The sequence below is a fragment of the Neofelis nebulosa genome, chromosome 7 (assembly GCF_028018385.1).
Source record: "Neofelis nebulosa isolate mNeoNeb1 chromosome 7, mNeoNeb1.pri, whole genome shotgun sequence".
NCBI classification, from domain to species: Eukaryota; Metazoa; Chordata; class Mammalia; order Carnivora; family Felidae; genus Neofelis; species Neofelis nebulosa.
This window is the reverse complement of record NC_080788.1, coordinates 1823706-1841717: the sequence shown is the minus strand read 5'-3', so window position 1 is coordinate 1841717 and position 18012 is coordinate 1823706. Positions and strand designations below refer to the sequence as shown.

At 60.9% G+C, this 18012-nt stretch overlaps 1 protein-coding gene and 1 long non-coding RNA gene across 4 annotated transcripts in view; one reads left to right on the top strand and one right to left on the bottom strand.

Annotated features, from left to right (window-relative positions):
* FAH (fumarylacetoacetate hydrolase) overlaps nt 1–13381 on the bottom strand; it is a 38464-nt gene extending 25083 nt beyond the window's left edge. Inside the window, exons 1-10 of one of the 3 annotated variants that reach the window (XR_009263740.1) lie at nt 13187–13381; nt 10465–10575; nt 9485–9606; nt 8977–9026; nt 6781–6871; nt 5035–5132; nt 4887–4939; nt 2547–2646; nt 1731–1861; nt 181–256 (exon numbers count right to left, since the gene is read on the bottom strand). Coding sequence is in view for 2 of the 3 variants with exons in the window: in XM_058736355.1 (XP_058592338.1) it covers nt 181–256; nt 1731–1861; nt 2547–2646; nt 4887–4939; nt 5035–5132; nt 6781–6871; nt 8977–9026; nt 9485–9606; nt 10465–10575; nt 13187–13267 (913 nt within the window). In the remaining variant the exon portion in view is untranslated. The remainder of the gene's footprint in view (nt 1–180; nt 257–1730; nt 1862–2546; nt 2647–4886; nt 4940–5034; nt 5133–6780; nt 6872–8976; nt 9027–9484; nt 9607–10464; nt 10576–13186) is intronic. The other 2 variants (XM_058736355.1, XM_058736354.1) reach the window with 2 other exon arrangements.
* A 3460-nt stretch (nt 13382–16841) lies between these two features.
* LOC131515915 (uncharacterized) lies at nt 16842–17983 on the top strand. The gene is made up of 2 exons (XR_009263741.1): nt 16842–17322; nt 17740–17983. It is a non-coding gene; the product is annotated as an uncharacterized LOC131515915 (long non-coding RNA).
* The last annotated feature ends 29 nt before the right edge of the window (nt 17984–18012 follow it).

Below are 18012 nucleotides of genomic sequence, written 5' to 3'. Positions count from 1 at the left end.
CACCAATGTCCTATGGGCCCAGTGTGGCATGCTTTGCGTGCGAGGTGTCCCTTCCCCCTTTCCTTTGCAAGACCCCCATGGGGCTCTAAGGCTGCAGTGGGAGACACCCTCTCACCAGCCACCCTCTGCCTCCCAGGAGTCCAGGAGCCCTGGACACAGTCTCTGAGCGCACGACAGTACCTTTCAGGGTGACAGACAGGTTGATGTCGAACGTGTAGGGCCGGCCGTGGCGGAGATACGGCAGGGGCTTGGGGTCCTGTGAGGGCAGAGCAGAGCACAGAGGGCTGCTGGTTGAGGGGCTGCGCTGGCCCAGGCGGGGCCCCCAGCAGACCAGCTCCCCAGGCACAAGGGGTCTGACGTAGGACTGTCCCTGGACGGCAGGGACACTGGTGGTCACATGTGCCGGGCTCTGGGAAACGCAGCCGAGGGGGGAACATCCGCAGGTCAAAGGTGCAGGGGTCAGATCAGGGATGCCCCAGAAAGCCAGGGAGTGGAGCAGGGGGTGGGGGTGTGTGCGGGGGCCAGAGATGGGGAACAAGACAAGGCCAGTGGGGGAGGCTGGGGCAGCAGCGGCCGAGAGGGGCGCCGCGTCGGTGCAGGACGCCGGTGGAGGCCGCCGAGGGCCAGGCCACGAGTCCGCACATCAGCCCAGCACGGTGTTTTCCTGAAGTGCGACACACGAGATAATCTGGGATGATTTTAATGGTATGTGTTTTTTTTTTTTTTTATGATGAGCTTGGTGGCTGGTGACACCAGTAGGACATAGAGAAAAAAACAAAAATCTAAAACAAAAACACTACCCTTGTCTTGTCTAAATACATTTGAGTTTAAAAAGGGGAGCTGCTTTACAGGAAAACATCCAAGAAACAGCAGGCGGGAGTAACCAGAGTTATGAAGACCCTGCAAAGGTGTTTGCGCAGGGGGAGCCCGAGATCTCACGTGACTGGGAGGCACGGGAGGGGTGTGGCCTGGCGGGCAGTCAGGGGGTCCCGCCAGGGAAGGGGGCAGGCGTCAGGGGCTCACCCAGGTGGGGAGAGCCAGTCTCAGAGAGGAAAAATGATGGATGGGGCGAATCCCCATCGCGAGGAATCTGCTTACGGGGAAGACCCCAAGCTTGCTTTTAGCACAGCAGACCCCCACAGTGAGCGTGGGGGGTGGGGGGTGGGGGACAGGGTGGGTGCGAGAGCCCCAGCAGGGGGAGGCCGGGGGTCAGTGATGGGGGAACGGCAAAGGGCCGTGTGCACCTGAGCATCGCAGGCCTTGGGGAGACATGGGAGTCGGTGGGGGGAGAGCCCTGGGTAAGAGTAGGGGCCGCTGGAGAGGTCACAGGGCGTTCCTGCGGGCTGCTGGCGGAGGTGGGGTGGGGGCCTGCGAAGTGAGCCCCCTGTTGCCGGGCTCCAGGCTGCATCCCATCACGGGGGCTCCAGGGGGCGCCGTCCCACACAACAGAACTTTGCAACCTGGGGAGTTGTGCGAGGTGATGGCCCCGGCCAGGACCCCTTCTTCTGCCAGCTGGCCGGTCCCCCCGCCCCAGAGGATTCTGAAGGCCACACAAGAACTGTGTGGGGCGCAGGGAAAGCACAGGCAGAAGGAGCGGTGCCCGGTCTGCCTGAGGTCACACGTGGGCAGGCTGGGGGCACAGAGCTTCCCTCCGGGGTCTCGATGCCAGGTGCGCCCGTGGCCTCGGGTGGAGGGGCCTGGCTCTGGAGCCGCTGCAGAGGTGAGCTCACCTGCTCCGGGTTGGGCACGGCAAAGGGCAGGAGGGCGTCCATGGGCACCACCCACGGAGAGATGGTCGTGCCGAAACTCTTCCCCAGGAACGGCCCAAGGGGGACGTACTCCCACTTCTGGATGTCTCGAGCTGTGAGAGAAGGGCCGAGCCGGGCTCACAGAGGCTGCCGGGGCCTCACGGTGAGCTTCCCTCCTCCGCGGTGCACAGGCCCCAGCCAGGCTGCCCACGGCCGGGGACAGCAGCATTCGGTGCCCAGATCACTGTGCCGAGTCACAGCAAGAGGCAGGCTGACCCAAGGGCAGGTGGACCGTCCCCCCACCCCGAAGGGGCTAGAAACTCGTCATCCACGTGGGAGGCAGACGCTTCTGGGGTCTCTGGCACACAGCCCAGGGACTGAGAGCGGCTGGATGCTGGGCTGCTTCGGTTCAAAATCTCAGCCCGACCTCCTCGCCCGCGGCATGGGAATAACCGTGTCACCAGCACCCTGCAGGGATTCGGCACGGGCCTGGCCCATAAGTGCTCACAAGGGTTAGCCAAGAGGTCAGCCTTGTTCCTACTGAACTCACAAGAAAACGATCAGAGGGGGAAGGTACCTGCCCAAGGGCTCAGAGCTGAAAAGTCTGCGTGGAACCCAGGCCACACCACCCCCCCCCCCACCCCCGACCTGCACCAGACCCGGGAACCATCAGGCCCGGTGACCGCCTCCCTGACATCTAGTCTTCAACCAGGGCGGAATGCTCCCCAGGGTGGAGTGCTCCCCAGAGCAGAGTGCTCGCAGGGGGCCCGGCCTCGGGACGCCCACCCCCATGATTACCGCTCCAGTCGTTCATGAGGACCATCCCGAAAATGTGCTCGTGGGCCCTGGAGATGGGGATCGGCTCTCCCAAGTTGTTCCCGGGGCCTACGAAGAAAGCCTGCGAAGAAAGAAGGCGGTTAGCATCGGCCCCCTGCTGCCCCTCACTTGCCTGGAGGCAAAGGTCAGGTATTTCCACAAACCCACCCGTGCTGGAACAGAGACAGAGGCCTCCGGGCCCGCCCTGCCCCGCCCCTCCCTCAGCACCCCTGCACACACCCCACGTGCTGCGATTTGACAGCTGTGTGAGGCTGCGGAAGAGACACTTCTGGGTGGGCACTCATTTCAAGAAAAGTCCAAAACCTGCCTCCATAATGCAGTCAAGGAGAGAGCCAGATGGGGTACCCCCACCCATGCCAGATGGGGTACCCCCACCCATGCGCCCCCCACCAGAGAACAGCATCACCAAGAACGTGTGCAGGAACCAGCTGGATACCGAGACGGGGGAACAGCCGTCAAAAGCACACGGAATCAGCTACGCCATTCGTAAAACCTGAGCCACGGCTTTATTTGTTCTATGTGTCTAAACGTTCCAACGTCTTTTATCAAGATTTAGGGAAAAAAAAAAAAAAACCAAGGGCATCAATTTGTATAGAACCTGATCCCCGAGTGGAGGAAATCTGTGCCCATCCCCCCCCCCCCCCCCGACCGTCTTTCCACACACTGGTTCCTTTCCTCTCGTCCGCCTGCGGTCTACCCCCAACACGGGGCCCATCTGCCTGCAGGGGGCCCTGTGCCGGTGCCTCAGGCCGGCAGACCCCCTCTTGGGGTCCACGTGGCACCCCCTTGCAGGAGGCAGAGGGCTGGTTGGGAAGGCCTTGCTGGGACTGGGGGCTCTTTGCAAGCGGACACACATTCCTTCCTCTGGACGGAACCCCAAGAAATTGCAGAGCAGGACTAGAGAGATGGGGGGCTCCAGCCTGCCCCCACCTTACCAGGGGGCCCCCAACCCTTTCTCCTCCACCTGCCATGAGGAGACACTCAGCCCTCCCAGAGGCTTCACCTAAAACCACCATGGGGAGCCCCCGCCATCTGCCCGTGCAACCCCACCACGGGGGGGGGGGGGGGGGGAAGGGGGGCGGGGCCTGGCTCCACGACCCGCTGGCCTAACACACTGCCCTGCAGCCAGAGTCCTCCTCCAGCCTGGCATCTCCTGCCTGTCCCCTCACCTCGGGGACTTCCGAGTTCCTCATCCCTGTCAAACGCACAGCCCTGCAGCACGAGGGAACCCGGAGTCAGTGTCCATGTCCTGGGGGTGATGCTGTGGGATGGCCACGCTGGGGACAGCGGGTGCAGGGGGTCGGGGTCTCCCTGTATAACGGCTCACAACCGCATGTCACTCTATAATTACCTCAAGATAAAGAGTTTAAGGTAAAAAAAACGTGCAGCCCTGAAGTCACCCCAGTTCTGAGATCACACGGGCCCGGGCACCACCTCAGGGGAGCTGAGAGGTATAGTTGATTCCTGCTACGCATAGGGTTTATATTCTTTTTGTATTAATTTCTGTTTTAGATTTATTTATTGAGAGAGAGAGAGAGAGAGAGAGAGAAAGCAGGGGAGAGGCAGAGAGGGGGAGAGAGCATCCCAAGCAGGCCCCACACAGTCAGCACAGGGCCCGCTGCGGGGCTCGATCTCCCCACCCGAGAGATCACGACCTGGGCCGAAGCCGAGTCTGACGCTCAGCGGCCTGAGCCTCCAGGTGCCCCGTGCAGTGATCACATCCACGAAGTCCACACTCACACTGCATGAGCAGGTGCAGACCCCCGCTCCCGTGGAAAATGCCGGGCCTCCGGTCGCACTCACGGCAACCGGTCCGTATCTCACCTCGCCTTGCGTGTGTTTCTGTTTGAGGTCACCCCATCGAACGTCTCCCGCTGACTCACTAACACGAGCGCTGAGCACCCGCACATGCTGTCTCTGTGCTCACTGACGCGAGCACTGCACCCGAGGGGGGCTTTAAACAGCGAAAGCACCCCAAAAAAGCACAAAGATGCAAAACAGCGTGTCCTTACGTGGTGAGAACGCCACCCGCATACAGCAGGAGCTGAGCAGAAGGCAGAGCGTGGCCCCGTCCAGCCCCCGCAGGGAACACACCATGGGGCCTCGAACTCCTTCCTGCTCCGCGTGGGTCCCGAGTGACCCCTGCGGGCCCCGCGAGTACTGGTCTGGAAGTTACCGGTTCGCTTTTAGAAAGTAGGAGAGCTTGCAGACACAGAGCTTGTGGAGGGTGGAGGGCCCTCCCCGGGAGCACTCCCGCCCCAACGCCGGGCACAGGCCGCGCCCAGGAAGCACCCCGCTCACCATCTCCAGCTCCATATCCAGGAGCTTGCAGGGGCCAAAGACGGGGGGCTTAGCTGCAAGACACCAGAAGAGAGGGGCTGTTGTACGTGCTGGGCCACCGGACCCGCCGTGTGGGGACACAGAGCGGGGACCCGTGAGGGTCACTTACCGTCGTCGGGTCTCATCTGCCCCGTGGGCCTTCGGATCGGCGTGCCTGACACCACGACGGAGGAAGCACGGCCGTGGTAACCCACTGGCAAGTGCAGCCTGTGGAAGACGGCGCAAGGAGGTTACCGTGACACGCGGTCGAGGGCACTTCTACAGTTTGCAAGCTAAAAACAAAAGGCAGTCGAAACCCGCGGGGCGCCTGGCTGGCGCAGTGGGTTCGGCATCTGACGCCTGGTTTCGGCTCAGGTCATGATCTCACGGTTCCTGAGTCCAGGCCGCGCAACGGGCTCTGTGCTGACAGCAGGGAGCCTGCTTGGGATTCTCTCTCTCTCCCTCTCCCTCTGCCCCTCCCCTGCTCACTCTCGGTCTCAGAACAAATAAGCTTAAAAAACAAACAAAACTCAAAAGGAACTAAGTGTCCGCACCACGAACACCGCTCAGCATTAACATGGGAGGAAACAGGGCTCCCGGGGGCTCAGTCGGTTAAGCGTCCAACTCTTGATTTCAGCTCAAGCCCGGGTCCCAGGGTCATGGGATCAAGCCCCACATCGGGCTCCACTCTGAGTGTGGAGCCTACTTACGATTCTCTCCCTCTGTCTCTCTCTCTCTCTCTGCCCCTCTCTGCTCTCACACGCATGCACGCTCTCCAAAATAAAAATTTTATAAAAACAATACACGTGTTTGGCTTTATAAAAATGTCGAAGTGCTGTACTGACAAAGCACAGGAGAAAGACGCCACGTCGGGAGAAAACACAGCGCACGACACGGCGAAGGGCTAATTTCTATTAAACGTGAAACATTCTTCCAAATTAATGAAAGAGCAGTGACCGCCCGGAAAAGCCAGCGGGGGGAGTGCAGGAATGTCTGTGAAAGACTATGGAAGACGGAGCAGCGTGCTGCCCCGAGAGAAAGGGGTCAGGGCTGGGGCCTGGGCCGATCACAAGACGTACGCGCATCCTGTGCAACGAAGGACACGCACATGCGGCAACAGGAGGCCCGGGGCCCCCTCGCGCCACACTTCGACAGGCCCGTCTGCTCTCCCCTGCGGCGGCAGTGGCCCGCGGCTCCCGCCGGAGTCTCCCCTCCCTGCGCACCTGCAGTCCCAGACTCACCGCCTTGCTCCGCGACCCTGGCCTTGCTGCTTAACCTCTCTGGGTCGTTAACCTGCTGTCTCTTTCCTTCTTCCTTCCTCACCTTGATTCTGACACACATTGCCCTCCCTGCCTGCTGACCCAGGGTGCGTGCCTGCCACTGTGTCTTCAGTCACCGCCACCTCCGGAGGACAGCACAGAACAAAGGGGCAAAGATCTCAGCTCTGGGTTCCCCGTGGGGCGTGCCCTTGACCTGGGGGGTTGGAGCCGCCGCTGGTCCCCTCAGGGCTTCTCCAAGCCTGTGCTCCCTCCCGTGCCCTCGGGCTGGCCGTCAGAGCCTCGGGGATCCCGCGAGCACCTGTGTGACTCTCGCCGTGGGCCGACCACACGAGAGACACTCCCACGCGGCGGGGTCACGGGTGCAGAGGCCAGGCCTCGAGTGTGCCCACAGAACCAGCACTGGCCAAGAAGCACGGAAGGACCTCACACTCGGGGACAGAACTCCCGTCTGTGCTCCCCACACCAAGGGGCCTGGGGCACTGACTTCTGATCCACAGGTGCGGCGGGGCCCTCCCGTCTCTCCGCCCCGAGAGGGGCTCGAGAGGGGCTCGTTAGCTCCGGGGAGAACGCGCTTCTGGCACTCGGGCCCAACGTACCAGTTTGGCATGAGCGCGTTCTCGCTGCCCCGGAACATGATCCCCACGTTGGTGGCGTGCTGGCGGGAAGAGTAGAAGTCCGTGTAGTCACCTGCAGGGGAGACACAGTGGGCACCCGTGGTGGCCAGATGCCCGGGACAGGGAGGGGCCTCTCCCGCGTCCCCGCCCCGTGGGTGCTCCCCAGCAGCTCAGTCAGGGCACATCCAAGCCTCATCCACAATTTGTTTCCAGAACCGCCCTCGGAGAAACAAATGAGGAGCAAGGAGCCAAGACCGTCGGGCGCAGACAACGGACACCCCTCCGGTGAAGGGGGACAGACTTCCAGTGTCAGCGCCCCCAGCCCAGGACTCCGCTCACTGGCCTTCGCTTGACCTGGGCCTGCTGCTTGCACAGCCTCTCCCCTCCCCTGGTCTGTGTCCGAATCCCGGCAACATTTTGAGGCCCCTCCCCCCACTCTCCCCTGGGGGATCACTCCCTCCTCTGGAGGAAGAAGAGGAGGAGGAGCACAGGGAAGGGAGGAGGGAGGAGATGGCGCTGGGGGAGGAAGGGGGGAGGGAGGAGGAGGGAGGAGGGGGAGGGAAGAGGGGGAGGGAGGAGAGGAGGCGGAGGGAGAAGGGTGATGAGGCAGAGGAGATAGGAGAGGGAAGTAGGAGGGGGAGGAAGGAGGAGGAGGGGAGGAGGAGGGGAGAGGGGAGGAGGAAATCGCGTCTGCATTTACTTTAGATACAGCGTTGCATTTTGCAGTAAGACCCCACCTCCCCGGGAGGAGCCCAGCGCAGAGCCCACACCACCAATTAAAAACACTAATTTTATAGTCTCTGCCTCTTGTGTGTTTGTTTTCAGCACGTCTGCGTAAGTCTGTATCACGATCACTTAAAAGGGGCTGGAAAGGGAGGTGTCAGCCGGGTCGTGCGGGGGGGGGGGGGGGGGGGGGGCGGGGCCCAGAGGCTCCTGCAGCGAGTTTCGGGGGCCACGCGGTTCTCAACTGGACAGTTACAAATCGTTGGGATGCCGGGGGTGCCTGGGGGCTCAGTCGGCTGAGCGTCCGACTCTGGCTCGGGTCGTGATCTCGCGGTTCGTGAGTTCAAGCCCCGCGTCGGGCTCTGTGCTGACGGCTCGGAGCCTGGAGCGGCTTCGGATTCTGTGTCTCCCTCTCTCTCTCTCTGCCCCTCCCCAACTCGTGCTGTTTCTCTATGTCTCTCAAAAAATAACTAAGTGTAAAAATAAATAAATAAACAAGCAAACACCAGGGCAAGCACAGCAGAAACGGGGAGGAAATGCCAGTTGCAGTGCACACACAGGGCTTGCGTGCGGTGCGACTGCATCCCCACGGAACCTGTAGGAAAGACTGGAGACGGACGGACTGCAGACTGGACGGAGGGGGAGGGGGCTGCGCCAGGGCACACGTGGACTGAACCCTCCAGACCGCGACCTTACGGGGCCGGGGGTGGGGGGTGGGGGGTGTGTACCCTGTGTGTGCATCATGCCTCTGATAAGCTGCTCAGAGCAAGAGCCCAGGGAAAGGATAGAGCAGCGGCAGGAAGGAGGTGGGACCCGGTCCCAGAGCCGTGGCTGAGCAGGTGGGGGGTTCTCCCCACACGGGGACTCTGACCTGAGCTCTGTGCCCTGCACACTTCAGCTGTTTTGAACCCTCGACCCCCCGGGGGAGGGGGTGAGTCCCGACCCACTGTGCGTCTGTCTTTTGGAAGGACGTTCTCCACCAGGAAGGCTTCCGGAGGCCACAGAAACAATCGAGGCAGACGCGGTGTTCCGGAAGCCTCCGGGCACACAGATGCCCAGGCAATCCCGGCAGGCCAGCCGCCCGGGGCTGGGAGGCGAGGGTGGAGACCTCCCTGTGATTCAGCTGAGAGAGTCTGCCCCACTCCTGCTGTCTGATTGAAACTGGGGCGCTCTGCGGCCACACTCCCTGCCAGGGGCTCAAACTGGCGCGCTCCAGGGCCCTGGACTCACAGGTGAGGTGGGAGCACTTTCCACAGCCTCAGGGACAGACGGGGTGACGTGCCGGGGAGGGAGCCTGTGGGCAACTGTAAATCCCAGCAGCCGGCGCCCACCCAGCCAGGGCTCCGGCCTCCATCCCGGCCTGCGTGACCCCTCCCCCACCACGCAGCAGCGGCCAGGGCACCAGCCAGCCACCGTGGGCCACAGAGCTGCTCCGGGTGCGGGGACCCCACTCACCTATGGCGGCTGGCAGGTGCATCGCAGCAGAAGCCTGGGCCGTGAATGCCCTGCAGTACACAACCGGGGGCTTCAGGGCCAGGTAAGCACGGAGGGGGTCCCTGCTCTGGCCGCCCAAACCAGCCCTGGAACCCAGCTCACAGTCTCCAGCGAGCAACCCCCAGGCTGGCCCGGGGCCACGCTGGGCAGGCCGTCCGCTCCAAAGCCAAGGGGCCTCCTCACGGCTCCCATTTTCCCCTCCAGAAAACGGACTCAATTACCCCTTCTCTGGGAGGCAGACAGACAAGGCCACGGAAGGTGCTGAGGGGGGATGGCTGAGTGAGGGAGGGGGCAGCTCCCGAGCTGGCCGGGACCCTCTAGTCCGGACACAGGGGTCATCCCGGTCGGCCCAGAGCCCTGCCACCCTGACCCGCAGCCCAGGCAGGGGCTGGGGGAGGCTGCCTCAGAACGGCCCCGGCCGCCACACCGTCCCCTCCTCCCCACCCGCCAGTGTCCGAGTGTCCCTCACCGTCTCCGAAGGTCCGTGTCGTCTCGGAGCCTGGCACAGCTGGTGGACAGCAGATTCCGCAAGGACTCTCTCGCCTCCCTCCAGGCGGCCTGGCCGAGGCCCATGAAGCTATTGAGAGCCGGCTATGCCGGAGCAGAGAGAGGAGGTCACACGGGGACAGCCGGGGCCCACGGCCACCTCCAGCGTCCTCAGGCCCGGGGCCTTGTTCTCAGCTCTGCCAGCGGCCCTTCCAGCCGGGGCGAGCGTCACCTCCCCCGACGGGGCGTCATGCCCCCGCGGGTTTGCACACGGGCCACAAAGCCTGGGAGCTGCTATCTGGGGGGGCTGCCCGGTCAGGACGGCCTGTGGGAACAGTCCACACGGACCCTCCACCCGCGTCCTGAGGGGGTTTCTCAGCCAGGGAGGCACCGTGCAATCTAAGGGCTGGGATGCCGTAGCCAGGTGACGAGGGAGAATCGTGCCTCACGCAGAGGAGACCCCCACCCATCTAATGGGGATCCGGTTCCGTGCGCTGGGCCGTCATGAGGACTGGACGGGGGCTGTGGGTGGAGCACACGCTCAACACACACCATCCTCCTTCCTGACCCAGAACGGGAGGTGCACATCAGGGCCCGGACCGCCTACAGGGACGTAAAGTCACGTCCATCCCACGGGTACGTGCACTCCAGGGGCCGCACAGAAGGCGTCTGTCCATTCCAGCCGTCCGTTCCTCCCTGGCGACGTCTCCAGACCCACAGGGTCAGCACCGGCCGTGGACAGGCAGAGGCTCACACGGATACTGGGAGCCCCAGCCCAGAGACGCCTGCGACAGGCCCAGCGCCGCGGACCCAGCACTCTCTGCACCGAGGTGCTGACCAGAGCCGTCCCCGGCGCCTCCGAAGGCACGATCTCTTCCCCGAAACGGAAGGGAAAGAGATTCTCCTGGTGGCGTTTTCACAAATGCCCTGAGATCCCGGACAAGCCGTGTCCCAGCGTCCTACCTGATCAAAGACATCCTGGTGTTTGGAGAGGACAGGCCCGGTGAAGAGGTGCTTAATGACGCTGAGGTCCAGGATCTGGTCGCCAATGGCCACGCCGATCCTCGGTCTTGGCTGGGAGGGAGACGGCATGGTCAGCGCCGGGGAAAGCCTCGGCCAGACACGCTGCTTTACCCGAAAAATCCGTCCAGTTAAGAGCCCGTGGGTCCCCCTCCGGATGGGACGGAGGACTGGATCCTAGCACGGCACCCAACCCCCTCCGTGTCCCAGGGGACTGAGGTTGCCCCGAGATCTCTGCCCAGGCAGCATCTGGAATCCTCTCTCCTTACAGGACAAGGAAAGCATCCTGTTCACTGAATGGGACATAAATCAAACACCCTGGGAGTGGGGAAGGAGCAGGCGGCCTAGTCCAAGTCCCTCATCGAGACCAAGTCTCCAGCTAAGTTCCTCAGGCAGTGGGTAAATGCCTCTGGTGAGGAGGACTCACCACCTCACCCGGCAGCTGGGTTATCCCCCAGGATTAACCTCAACCTGCCCTCGGGGATTTTCTTTGTGCAGCAGAGCAGAGAGCGCCCCGTGCACAGGGCTGAGGCCCGGGGGCTTGGATGACGAGCCCCGTTATGGCTCAGACAGGGATTCATTCAGGCGAAAACATTTATGAAGCCTCTACTCCACACCAGCAGGACACTAAGGCTGTGAAAGCATGGGGGACAGAGGTGGGACTGGTGCCAGCTGTCCAGAAGCAAAGGTGGCATAGGGATCAGTGACATAATAGGTGTGGCTGGAGGGCAGCAGGGGGCTCCTCGGGTGAGACAGAAGAAACAATACGTGCTAAGGTCCTGAGGCAGAAAAATGCTCTTAGAATGTTCCAGAGACCAAAAAGTAGCCGGTGTGGCTGGAGAGAGCAGAGTCACAGCTGGACTGCAGGGACTTTAACAACCTGGCCATCGGCTCCAGACTACCTGGGTGCCCACATCCCAGAAGCCACCATCCCTGTCTTCACAGAGAGAGCCTCTTCCGTTTCACCAATCCACAAGCACCTTGCCATGGGAGGTGTCTGGTGTGCCTTTGATGCCCAACCCCCAGCCCAGCATCTGGCCCGGAGTTGGGGTTCTGAAGCATTTACCGAATATAAGAACGAACAAAACGTGACTGGATTAATTCACTGCTCTTCGGCCCGAATCTCGAAGAGCTGGCCGCTGGCGTGTGCCTTGGCAATCACGCCAGCCTGGCGAGGCCGGCACGACCCCTGGAATGTGCAACGTGGGCAGAGATGGCTTCAGACCGGGCCTGTTCCCACTCGAACGCCCTGAACCTTCTAGAATGCCAGAGGGCCATGGGAAGGGGCTCTGTGTCCCGGGCCTCCTTAGGGGCTGTCCCTGCACATTCTAATGTGCCAGCAGCAAGGGCCTGGGGTTCAAGGGACATGAATTCTAGAGCCCTCCGGGAAGGCAAGTCAAAGCACCTGTCCTGCCTCTGGCAAGTGTCTCTAACTGTTCTGTACTCCCAGGAAAGGCAAGGGCGCATGCGGAGGGCAAAGTGTCAGCGCTGTGCGGAGAGCAGAGCGTGGCTGGCTAACACGGGTCAAGGTTTAACCTGCCTCACCGTATTCGGGTCCCTCCAGGGGACCAAGTGTTAACTTTGTGTTCTTGCGACATTTAGTCAGGCCTGGCCCTTGTGAAACCACACTGGCTCTTGAGGACCGGCCTGCTGCAGGCAGGGCCACAGGAGGGCGGCCCCTGGGGGTCAAAGATCAGCTGTGGGGGAAGGGGCGGACCGCCAGCGGCTGCATTTTGCAATTATTTCTTGAACACTGGTGGGGGCAAGCAGACTCGGGGGTCTACGGTTCTACGGTTTACAGAGTGAATCAGGAGCTGACCTTTAAGGTTGGGAGCGGAAATGCGAGCCACAAATACCATGAATAAATCCAAGGGAACCTGCTTTCCCCCACCCAGGGACCTTAAATATTTGCTGATGAACGCCCAGTTTTCAAAGATTTCTTTCTGCCGGTCAGACTACACTTACTAAGCGAAAGCTCCTGTCTCCAAAAGGCTTCTTCTGACCAGCCGGGGAATGCCGGCGAGGCCACCCCACAGCCCAAAGACTTCCAGCTGGAGGCAAAGTCCCCCAACATCCCAGATCCCAAAGGCGGCGGGCCAGCTCACCCTCTAGCGCCCGGTTAACCTGCGGGGGGAGCTAGGGCCCTAACGCGGTGCCCTGGGGGCAGAAAACAAACCCCAGGAATTCTGGAGGAAGCAGGATGGCCCCTCGGTAACAACAATCGAACTTGATCTGCTGGCCTGGGAACGACAGTCGTATGTTCTGTTTCAATTCGCATTTAATCCTCACACAAATCTGCAGAAACCGCGGCCGCCAGGTCCAACAACGCGCACATCTAGAAAGTGGGGTTCGGACCCACATACCCTCGGCACCACTGCTCCTCAAGAGACAGCCCAAAAGCCTCCCCCCCCCCCCGCCCCGCCTCTATCTCACTTCTCCTTCACCAGTGACCCGGGAGCCTCCGCGAGGCGCGCTCAGCAGGGGAACCGCGGGCCCCAGTGACCCCGGGGAGGTGGGCTCCGCGGAGCGCGTCCGGAAGAGGACGACTGGCCGGCGTCCCGCCCGGTCGGCGCTGCCGGCCACTGGTGGCGGGGGGTTGGGGCGCGGGTCCCGGCGGAGTAGGCACCCTCCGGCCCCCGCCCGGAAGCCAAGTGCAGCAGCTCACGTTGTCTGGGGTGGAAAAGACGCCGTAGGGCAGGTTTTGGATGGGGAAGTCAGAATCCTCGGCCACAGGGACGAAGGACATGCTGGCCAGCAGGGAGCAAGGCGGCGAGCTGCACTCGGCTGGGTCCGGCCGGATCGCGCCCCTCGTGGCTCAGAGCCAGACCCCAGGGCTCCGTCCCTGGCTCCGCCCCCGCGGCCCCACCCCTGGCTCCACCCCCACCACTCCGAGGCTCGCCCCCGACGCTCCGCCCCCATCGTTCCACCCCGCCTCCGCCTCCGAGGCTCCGCCCCCTCCCGCACAGTCCGAGGCTCAGCTCCGCGGCCCCACCCCCACACCACCCCCGCAGTGCCGCCCCCGTTGCTCCACCCCCGGCCCCGCTCCTGGCTCCGCCCTCAGCCCTACCCCCACCCAGGCTCCGCCCCCTGCCCCCTGCCCCCTGCCCCCAGCCCGAGAGGTCAGGGAGAAGCCGCGGGGACCCGCAGCGCGCTCTTCCGCCCCTCCGCCCCTGCCCCGGCTCCCGCCCTCCCCAGCCCCGCCCCTCCGCAGAGCCCCGCCCCGGAGACTTGGGTCCCTGCCTAGAGACCCCAGCCCTACGTCCCCCCCCCCCGGAACCCCCCGGAGGGCCCGCGGGCTCGGGGAGTCCGGCCAGAGCCCTGTGACCCGTCGGCGGTGACACGTCCACCCTGTGGGCCACAGGGTCAGGCGCGCCTCCCCAAGACTCACAACGACGAGAACTACGTCTAAGAGCGCAGCTCACCTGCACACTTCACGTTCCGACTTTCAGACGCCGTGACCAGCCGTCTGACCTCGGGCAAGTTACTCAGACTCGTCTGCCACGGCCGCGTGGACGCCCGCCGCCCCTGCCGGTGCAGGGCTCTGCGGGGTGAGGGCCCGTGCGCGCTCGTGCCCGGCGCACAGGGACCCCCGCGCGCACGCGCTGGAGAGAGCGCGCAGAGAGGGGGACGGAGTAGGGGTGCACCGGGACCCCTCCAGTGCAGGGGGCAGCGCACAGCTGAGTGCAGGGAGACTTGAGGCCCGCCTCTGGCTCTGTTCAGCCTGCAGCAGGTTCAGCTCTGGCCTCAGTTGGCTCATCTGCAAAACAGGGGTAAGAATCATGCCTCTTCGGACATTTCCATGGCAGTCAGGGGATGCCTGGCACACACGTGGTGATCAACCCGGTATTTTCCCACCCAGCCGGAACATCAGCATTCCTCGGTTTCTGAGTTCTGCTTCCCTTTATGAAGGAGACAAACAAAAAAGGAGGGAACACAACTATAAAAGCAGTCATCACTGATTAAAAATAAGTTTATATAATATAGATGCAAATTTCTTAGAAACCTGTGGCTCAGTGGGTTGAGGGGCTGAGTTCAGCTCAGGACATGATTGCGGGGGAGAGGGGCCGGAACCTGCTTGGAATCCTGGGTCTCCCTCTCTCTGCCCCTCCCCCACGTGTGCACGAGCACCTGTGCGCGCTCTCTCAAAAATAAATGAACTTTAAAAAAAGTTAAACTTATGAAAGTATAGGCTGTGCAACACTTATCAATACAGAAAACAATACCGGAGACACAGACTTTGGGTTGATTTGCTTTGGAATTCTTACATTAGGGTGGAAAGCTAATGATGAATTAATACGAAAAAGACACACGCGCCCCTATGTTGACGGCATTACTCACAACAGCCAAGATGCAGAACCGATCCAAGTGTCCATCCACAGGTGAATGGATAAAGACGTGGTGCGCACACACCCCCCCCCACACACACAATGTGCAATATCAGCCATACAAAAGAACGAGATCCTGCCCTTTACGAGCACACGGAGGGGCCTAGAGGGCATTACGCTAAGCGAAGTGAGTCAGACAGAGACAGACAAACGCTGTATGGGTTCACGTGCGTGGCATCTAAAAAGCCTAACAAACCAAACAGAAGCAGACTCATAAACACAGAGCACAAACCCGTGGCCCGAGAGGGGGGGTGAGATGGGAGATGAGATCACATAGAGAGAGGGGACGAAGAGGTAAAAACTTCCAGTTGCACAGTGAAAGAGGTCACCGGGATGAGAAAGTACACCGCGCAGAACATAGCCAATAATATTGCAGTAACTTCATACGGTGACAGATGGCGATGCCTCTTACCTTGGTGAGCACTTCGCAATGTATTTATATGCGCTGTTGAGTCACTATGTTGTGCGTCCGAAACTAGTGCGGTATGTCAGCTACAATTAAAAATTCATTTCAGAAAATTGACAGGTTTGAAGGTCTAAGGTACAGCATGGTGGTTACAGCTAATAACACTGCTCTCGTCCACTTGACTGTTGCTAGGATAGACCTCAGGCGTCCTCACCATAAAGAACACGGTAGCAATGTGGCCGGATGGATGGGGTAGCTAAACGCTATGGTGGTGATCATTTTGCAACTTGCTACCGTATCAGTCACCACATTGCACACCTTGAAGGGACCCAGTGTTGTGTGTCCATTGTTGGGGGGAAATGTTAACAAATTAATGGCTACACAGGTACAGCTGACTGAAAATACACTTGAAAACAAATTTAGGCCAAAATCCCAGGAATTCCTCGTGGAGAACATTGAAAGGTTGCAGAACCAGGGGCCCCCGGGGGGCTCAGTCGGTTAAGCGTCTGACTCTTGATCTCAGCTCAGGTCTTGATCTGAGGGTTGTGAGTTCAAGCCCTGCATTGGGTGCCACGTGGAGCCTACTTTAAAAAAAAAAAAAAAAAAAAAAAAGGCTGGGGCACCTGGGTGGCTCAGTCGGTTGGGCATCTGACTTCAGCTCGGGTCACGATCTCGAGGTTTGTGAGTTGGAGCCCCGCGTCGGGCTCTGTGCCGACAGCTCGGAGCCTGAAGCCTGCTTCGGATTCTGTGTCTCCCTCTCTCTCTCTGCCCCTCCCATGCTCACGCTCATGCTCTGTCTCTTGATAATAGATAAACGTTAAAAAAAAAAAGTTAAAAAAAAAAGTTGTAGATCCATCCCAAGGTTTGTAAAAATAGCCCTTTTCCTTCAAAAACATTTTTTAAAGTTTTTATTTTTCTTTATTTTGAGAGAGACAGAGAGAGAGGCAGAAAGAGAGAACAAGAGAGAATCCCAAACAGGCTCCATGCTGTCAGCATAGAGCCCAACATGGGGCTAGAACTCACGGGCCCTGAGATCATGACCTGAGCCGAAACCAAGCATAGATGCCTAACTGAATGAGTCACCTAAGTGTCCCTGCAAAACATTTTTTAATGAATAATAATGACAAACAGGCAGAAAGGCCTGTAAATAAGTCGTGACCCCTCTGCCTGCAGGGTCTCGGCCAGCTTCTCCTCTGGTCTGCTGTGCTCCTCCCTGGATCAGCCTCAGTGATCTTCATGGTTCAAAGCCCGCGTCTGTCCACAGCCAGTCCCTCGTCGCATCCTCCCAGCCCCCCTGCCGGGTCATCACCTCTGAGACAGCTCTGCCTTTTCAACAAGGTCTGTGGTAAAGTGTGGACCAAATAACGTGCAGTTAGGGCAGAGTATTAAAACCGTGAGTGACTGATGGAAGCAAAGAGGAGGAGAGGGTGGGGGAGGAGGAGGAGGGGGAGAGGAGGGGGAGGGGAAGGGAGTGGGGAGGAAGAGAAGAAGGAAGAGGGAGGGGAGGGGGAGGGAGGGGAACAGAAGAGGAAGGCGGAAGGCAGAGTGTGTTAGGGCGGATTCAGGCAGTGTCTGCTGTAACCACTCAAGGGACACAGCTGAAAGGGGCTGTGAGTCAGCAGCGGGGGTGATGTCACAAGGCGTCCTCGGGGCTCCCTGGAGAATGGCGCAGTGAGCACAGAGCCAGGGAGGCTGTCCTGCTCTCGGAGGGAGGGGATCCCGGGACAGGAGGGTCCGAAGCAGACGAGGCCCCGAGGTGTCAGGGGCTTGGCCTTGCCCGGCCTCCGGGCTGTCACCCCCAGGTAGGTTCCAGGGAGGGGAAAGGAGGGGACAGTTCCAGCTAGGTTCTGGGCCCTGGCCGGTTCCGGGGTGCTGGGGCTGCAGGGCAGGGCGCCGCGTGCCTGGGCTGGCCCTGCGCTCTGTCCGCAGGACCGGACTGTCGTGCTGTGCGCGGCCCCGTCCACACCCAGCCCGATGGCGGGCTCAGAATCGGTGCTCCATAACACGGAAGTCACTGCTTACTGTAAAGCGTCCACGGAAGGCGATTCGATACCCGACGAGCCCCACACCTGCCGGGCCTGGGGGGGCCCTGGCAGCTCAGCACCTTCTCTCCAGACACCACACACACACACACACGCACGCACACGCACGTGCGCACACACGGGCTGACAGAGGCCTACACAGTAGAGCCATGAGAAGAGAAAACCCCAGACCTTTGGGGGAAGGGCGTGGGGCAGAGGTGTGTGTGGGAAGGGGCGAAGGCATGAGAGCCGTGAGGGGGGTGAAGGTTTCCTGTTTTAAAATAGACTCGCCAACCCACTAATTCTGTCTCGCGCCTCCAGAGGCCAAAGCCGCTCTCCGTTCGGAAGAAACCATTCGAAGTAACTGGCAGATTCCCTGTATTTTCTTTCCTCTCTCCCTCTCGAGGAGGAGGGCGTGCTGATGAGCACGGACGGACGTTCCGAGGACCACAGACAAGAATCGGGAGGAGAGGGGCGCCTGGGTGGCGCAGTCGGTTAAGCGTCCGACTTCAGCCAGGTCACGATCTCGCGGTCCGGGAGTTCGAGCCCCGCGTCGGGCTCTGGGCTGATGGCTCAGAGCCTGGAGCCTGTTTCCGATTCTGTGTCTCCCTCTCTCTCTGCCCCTCCCCCGTTCATGCTCTGTCTCTCTCTGTCCCAAAAATAAAAATTAAAAAAAAAA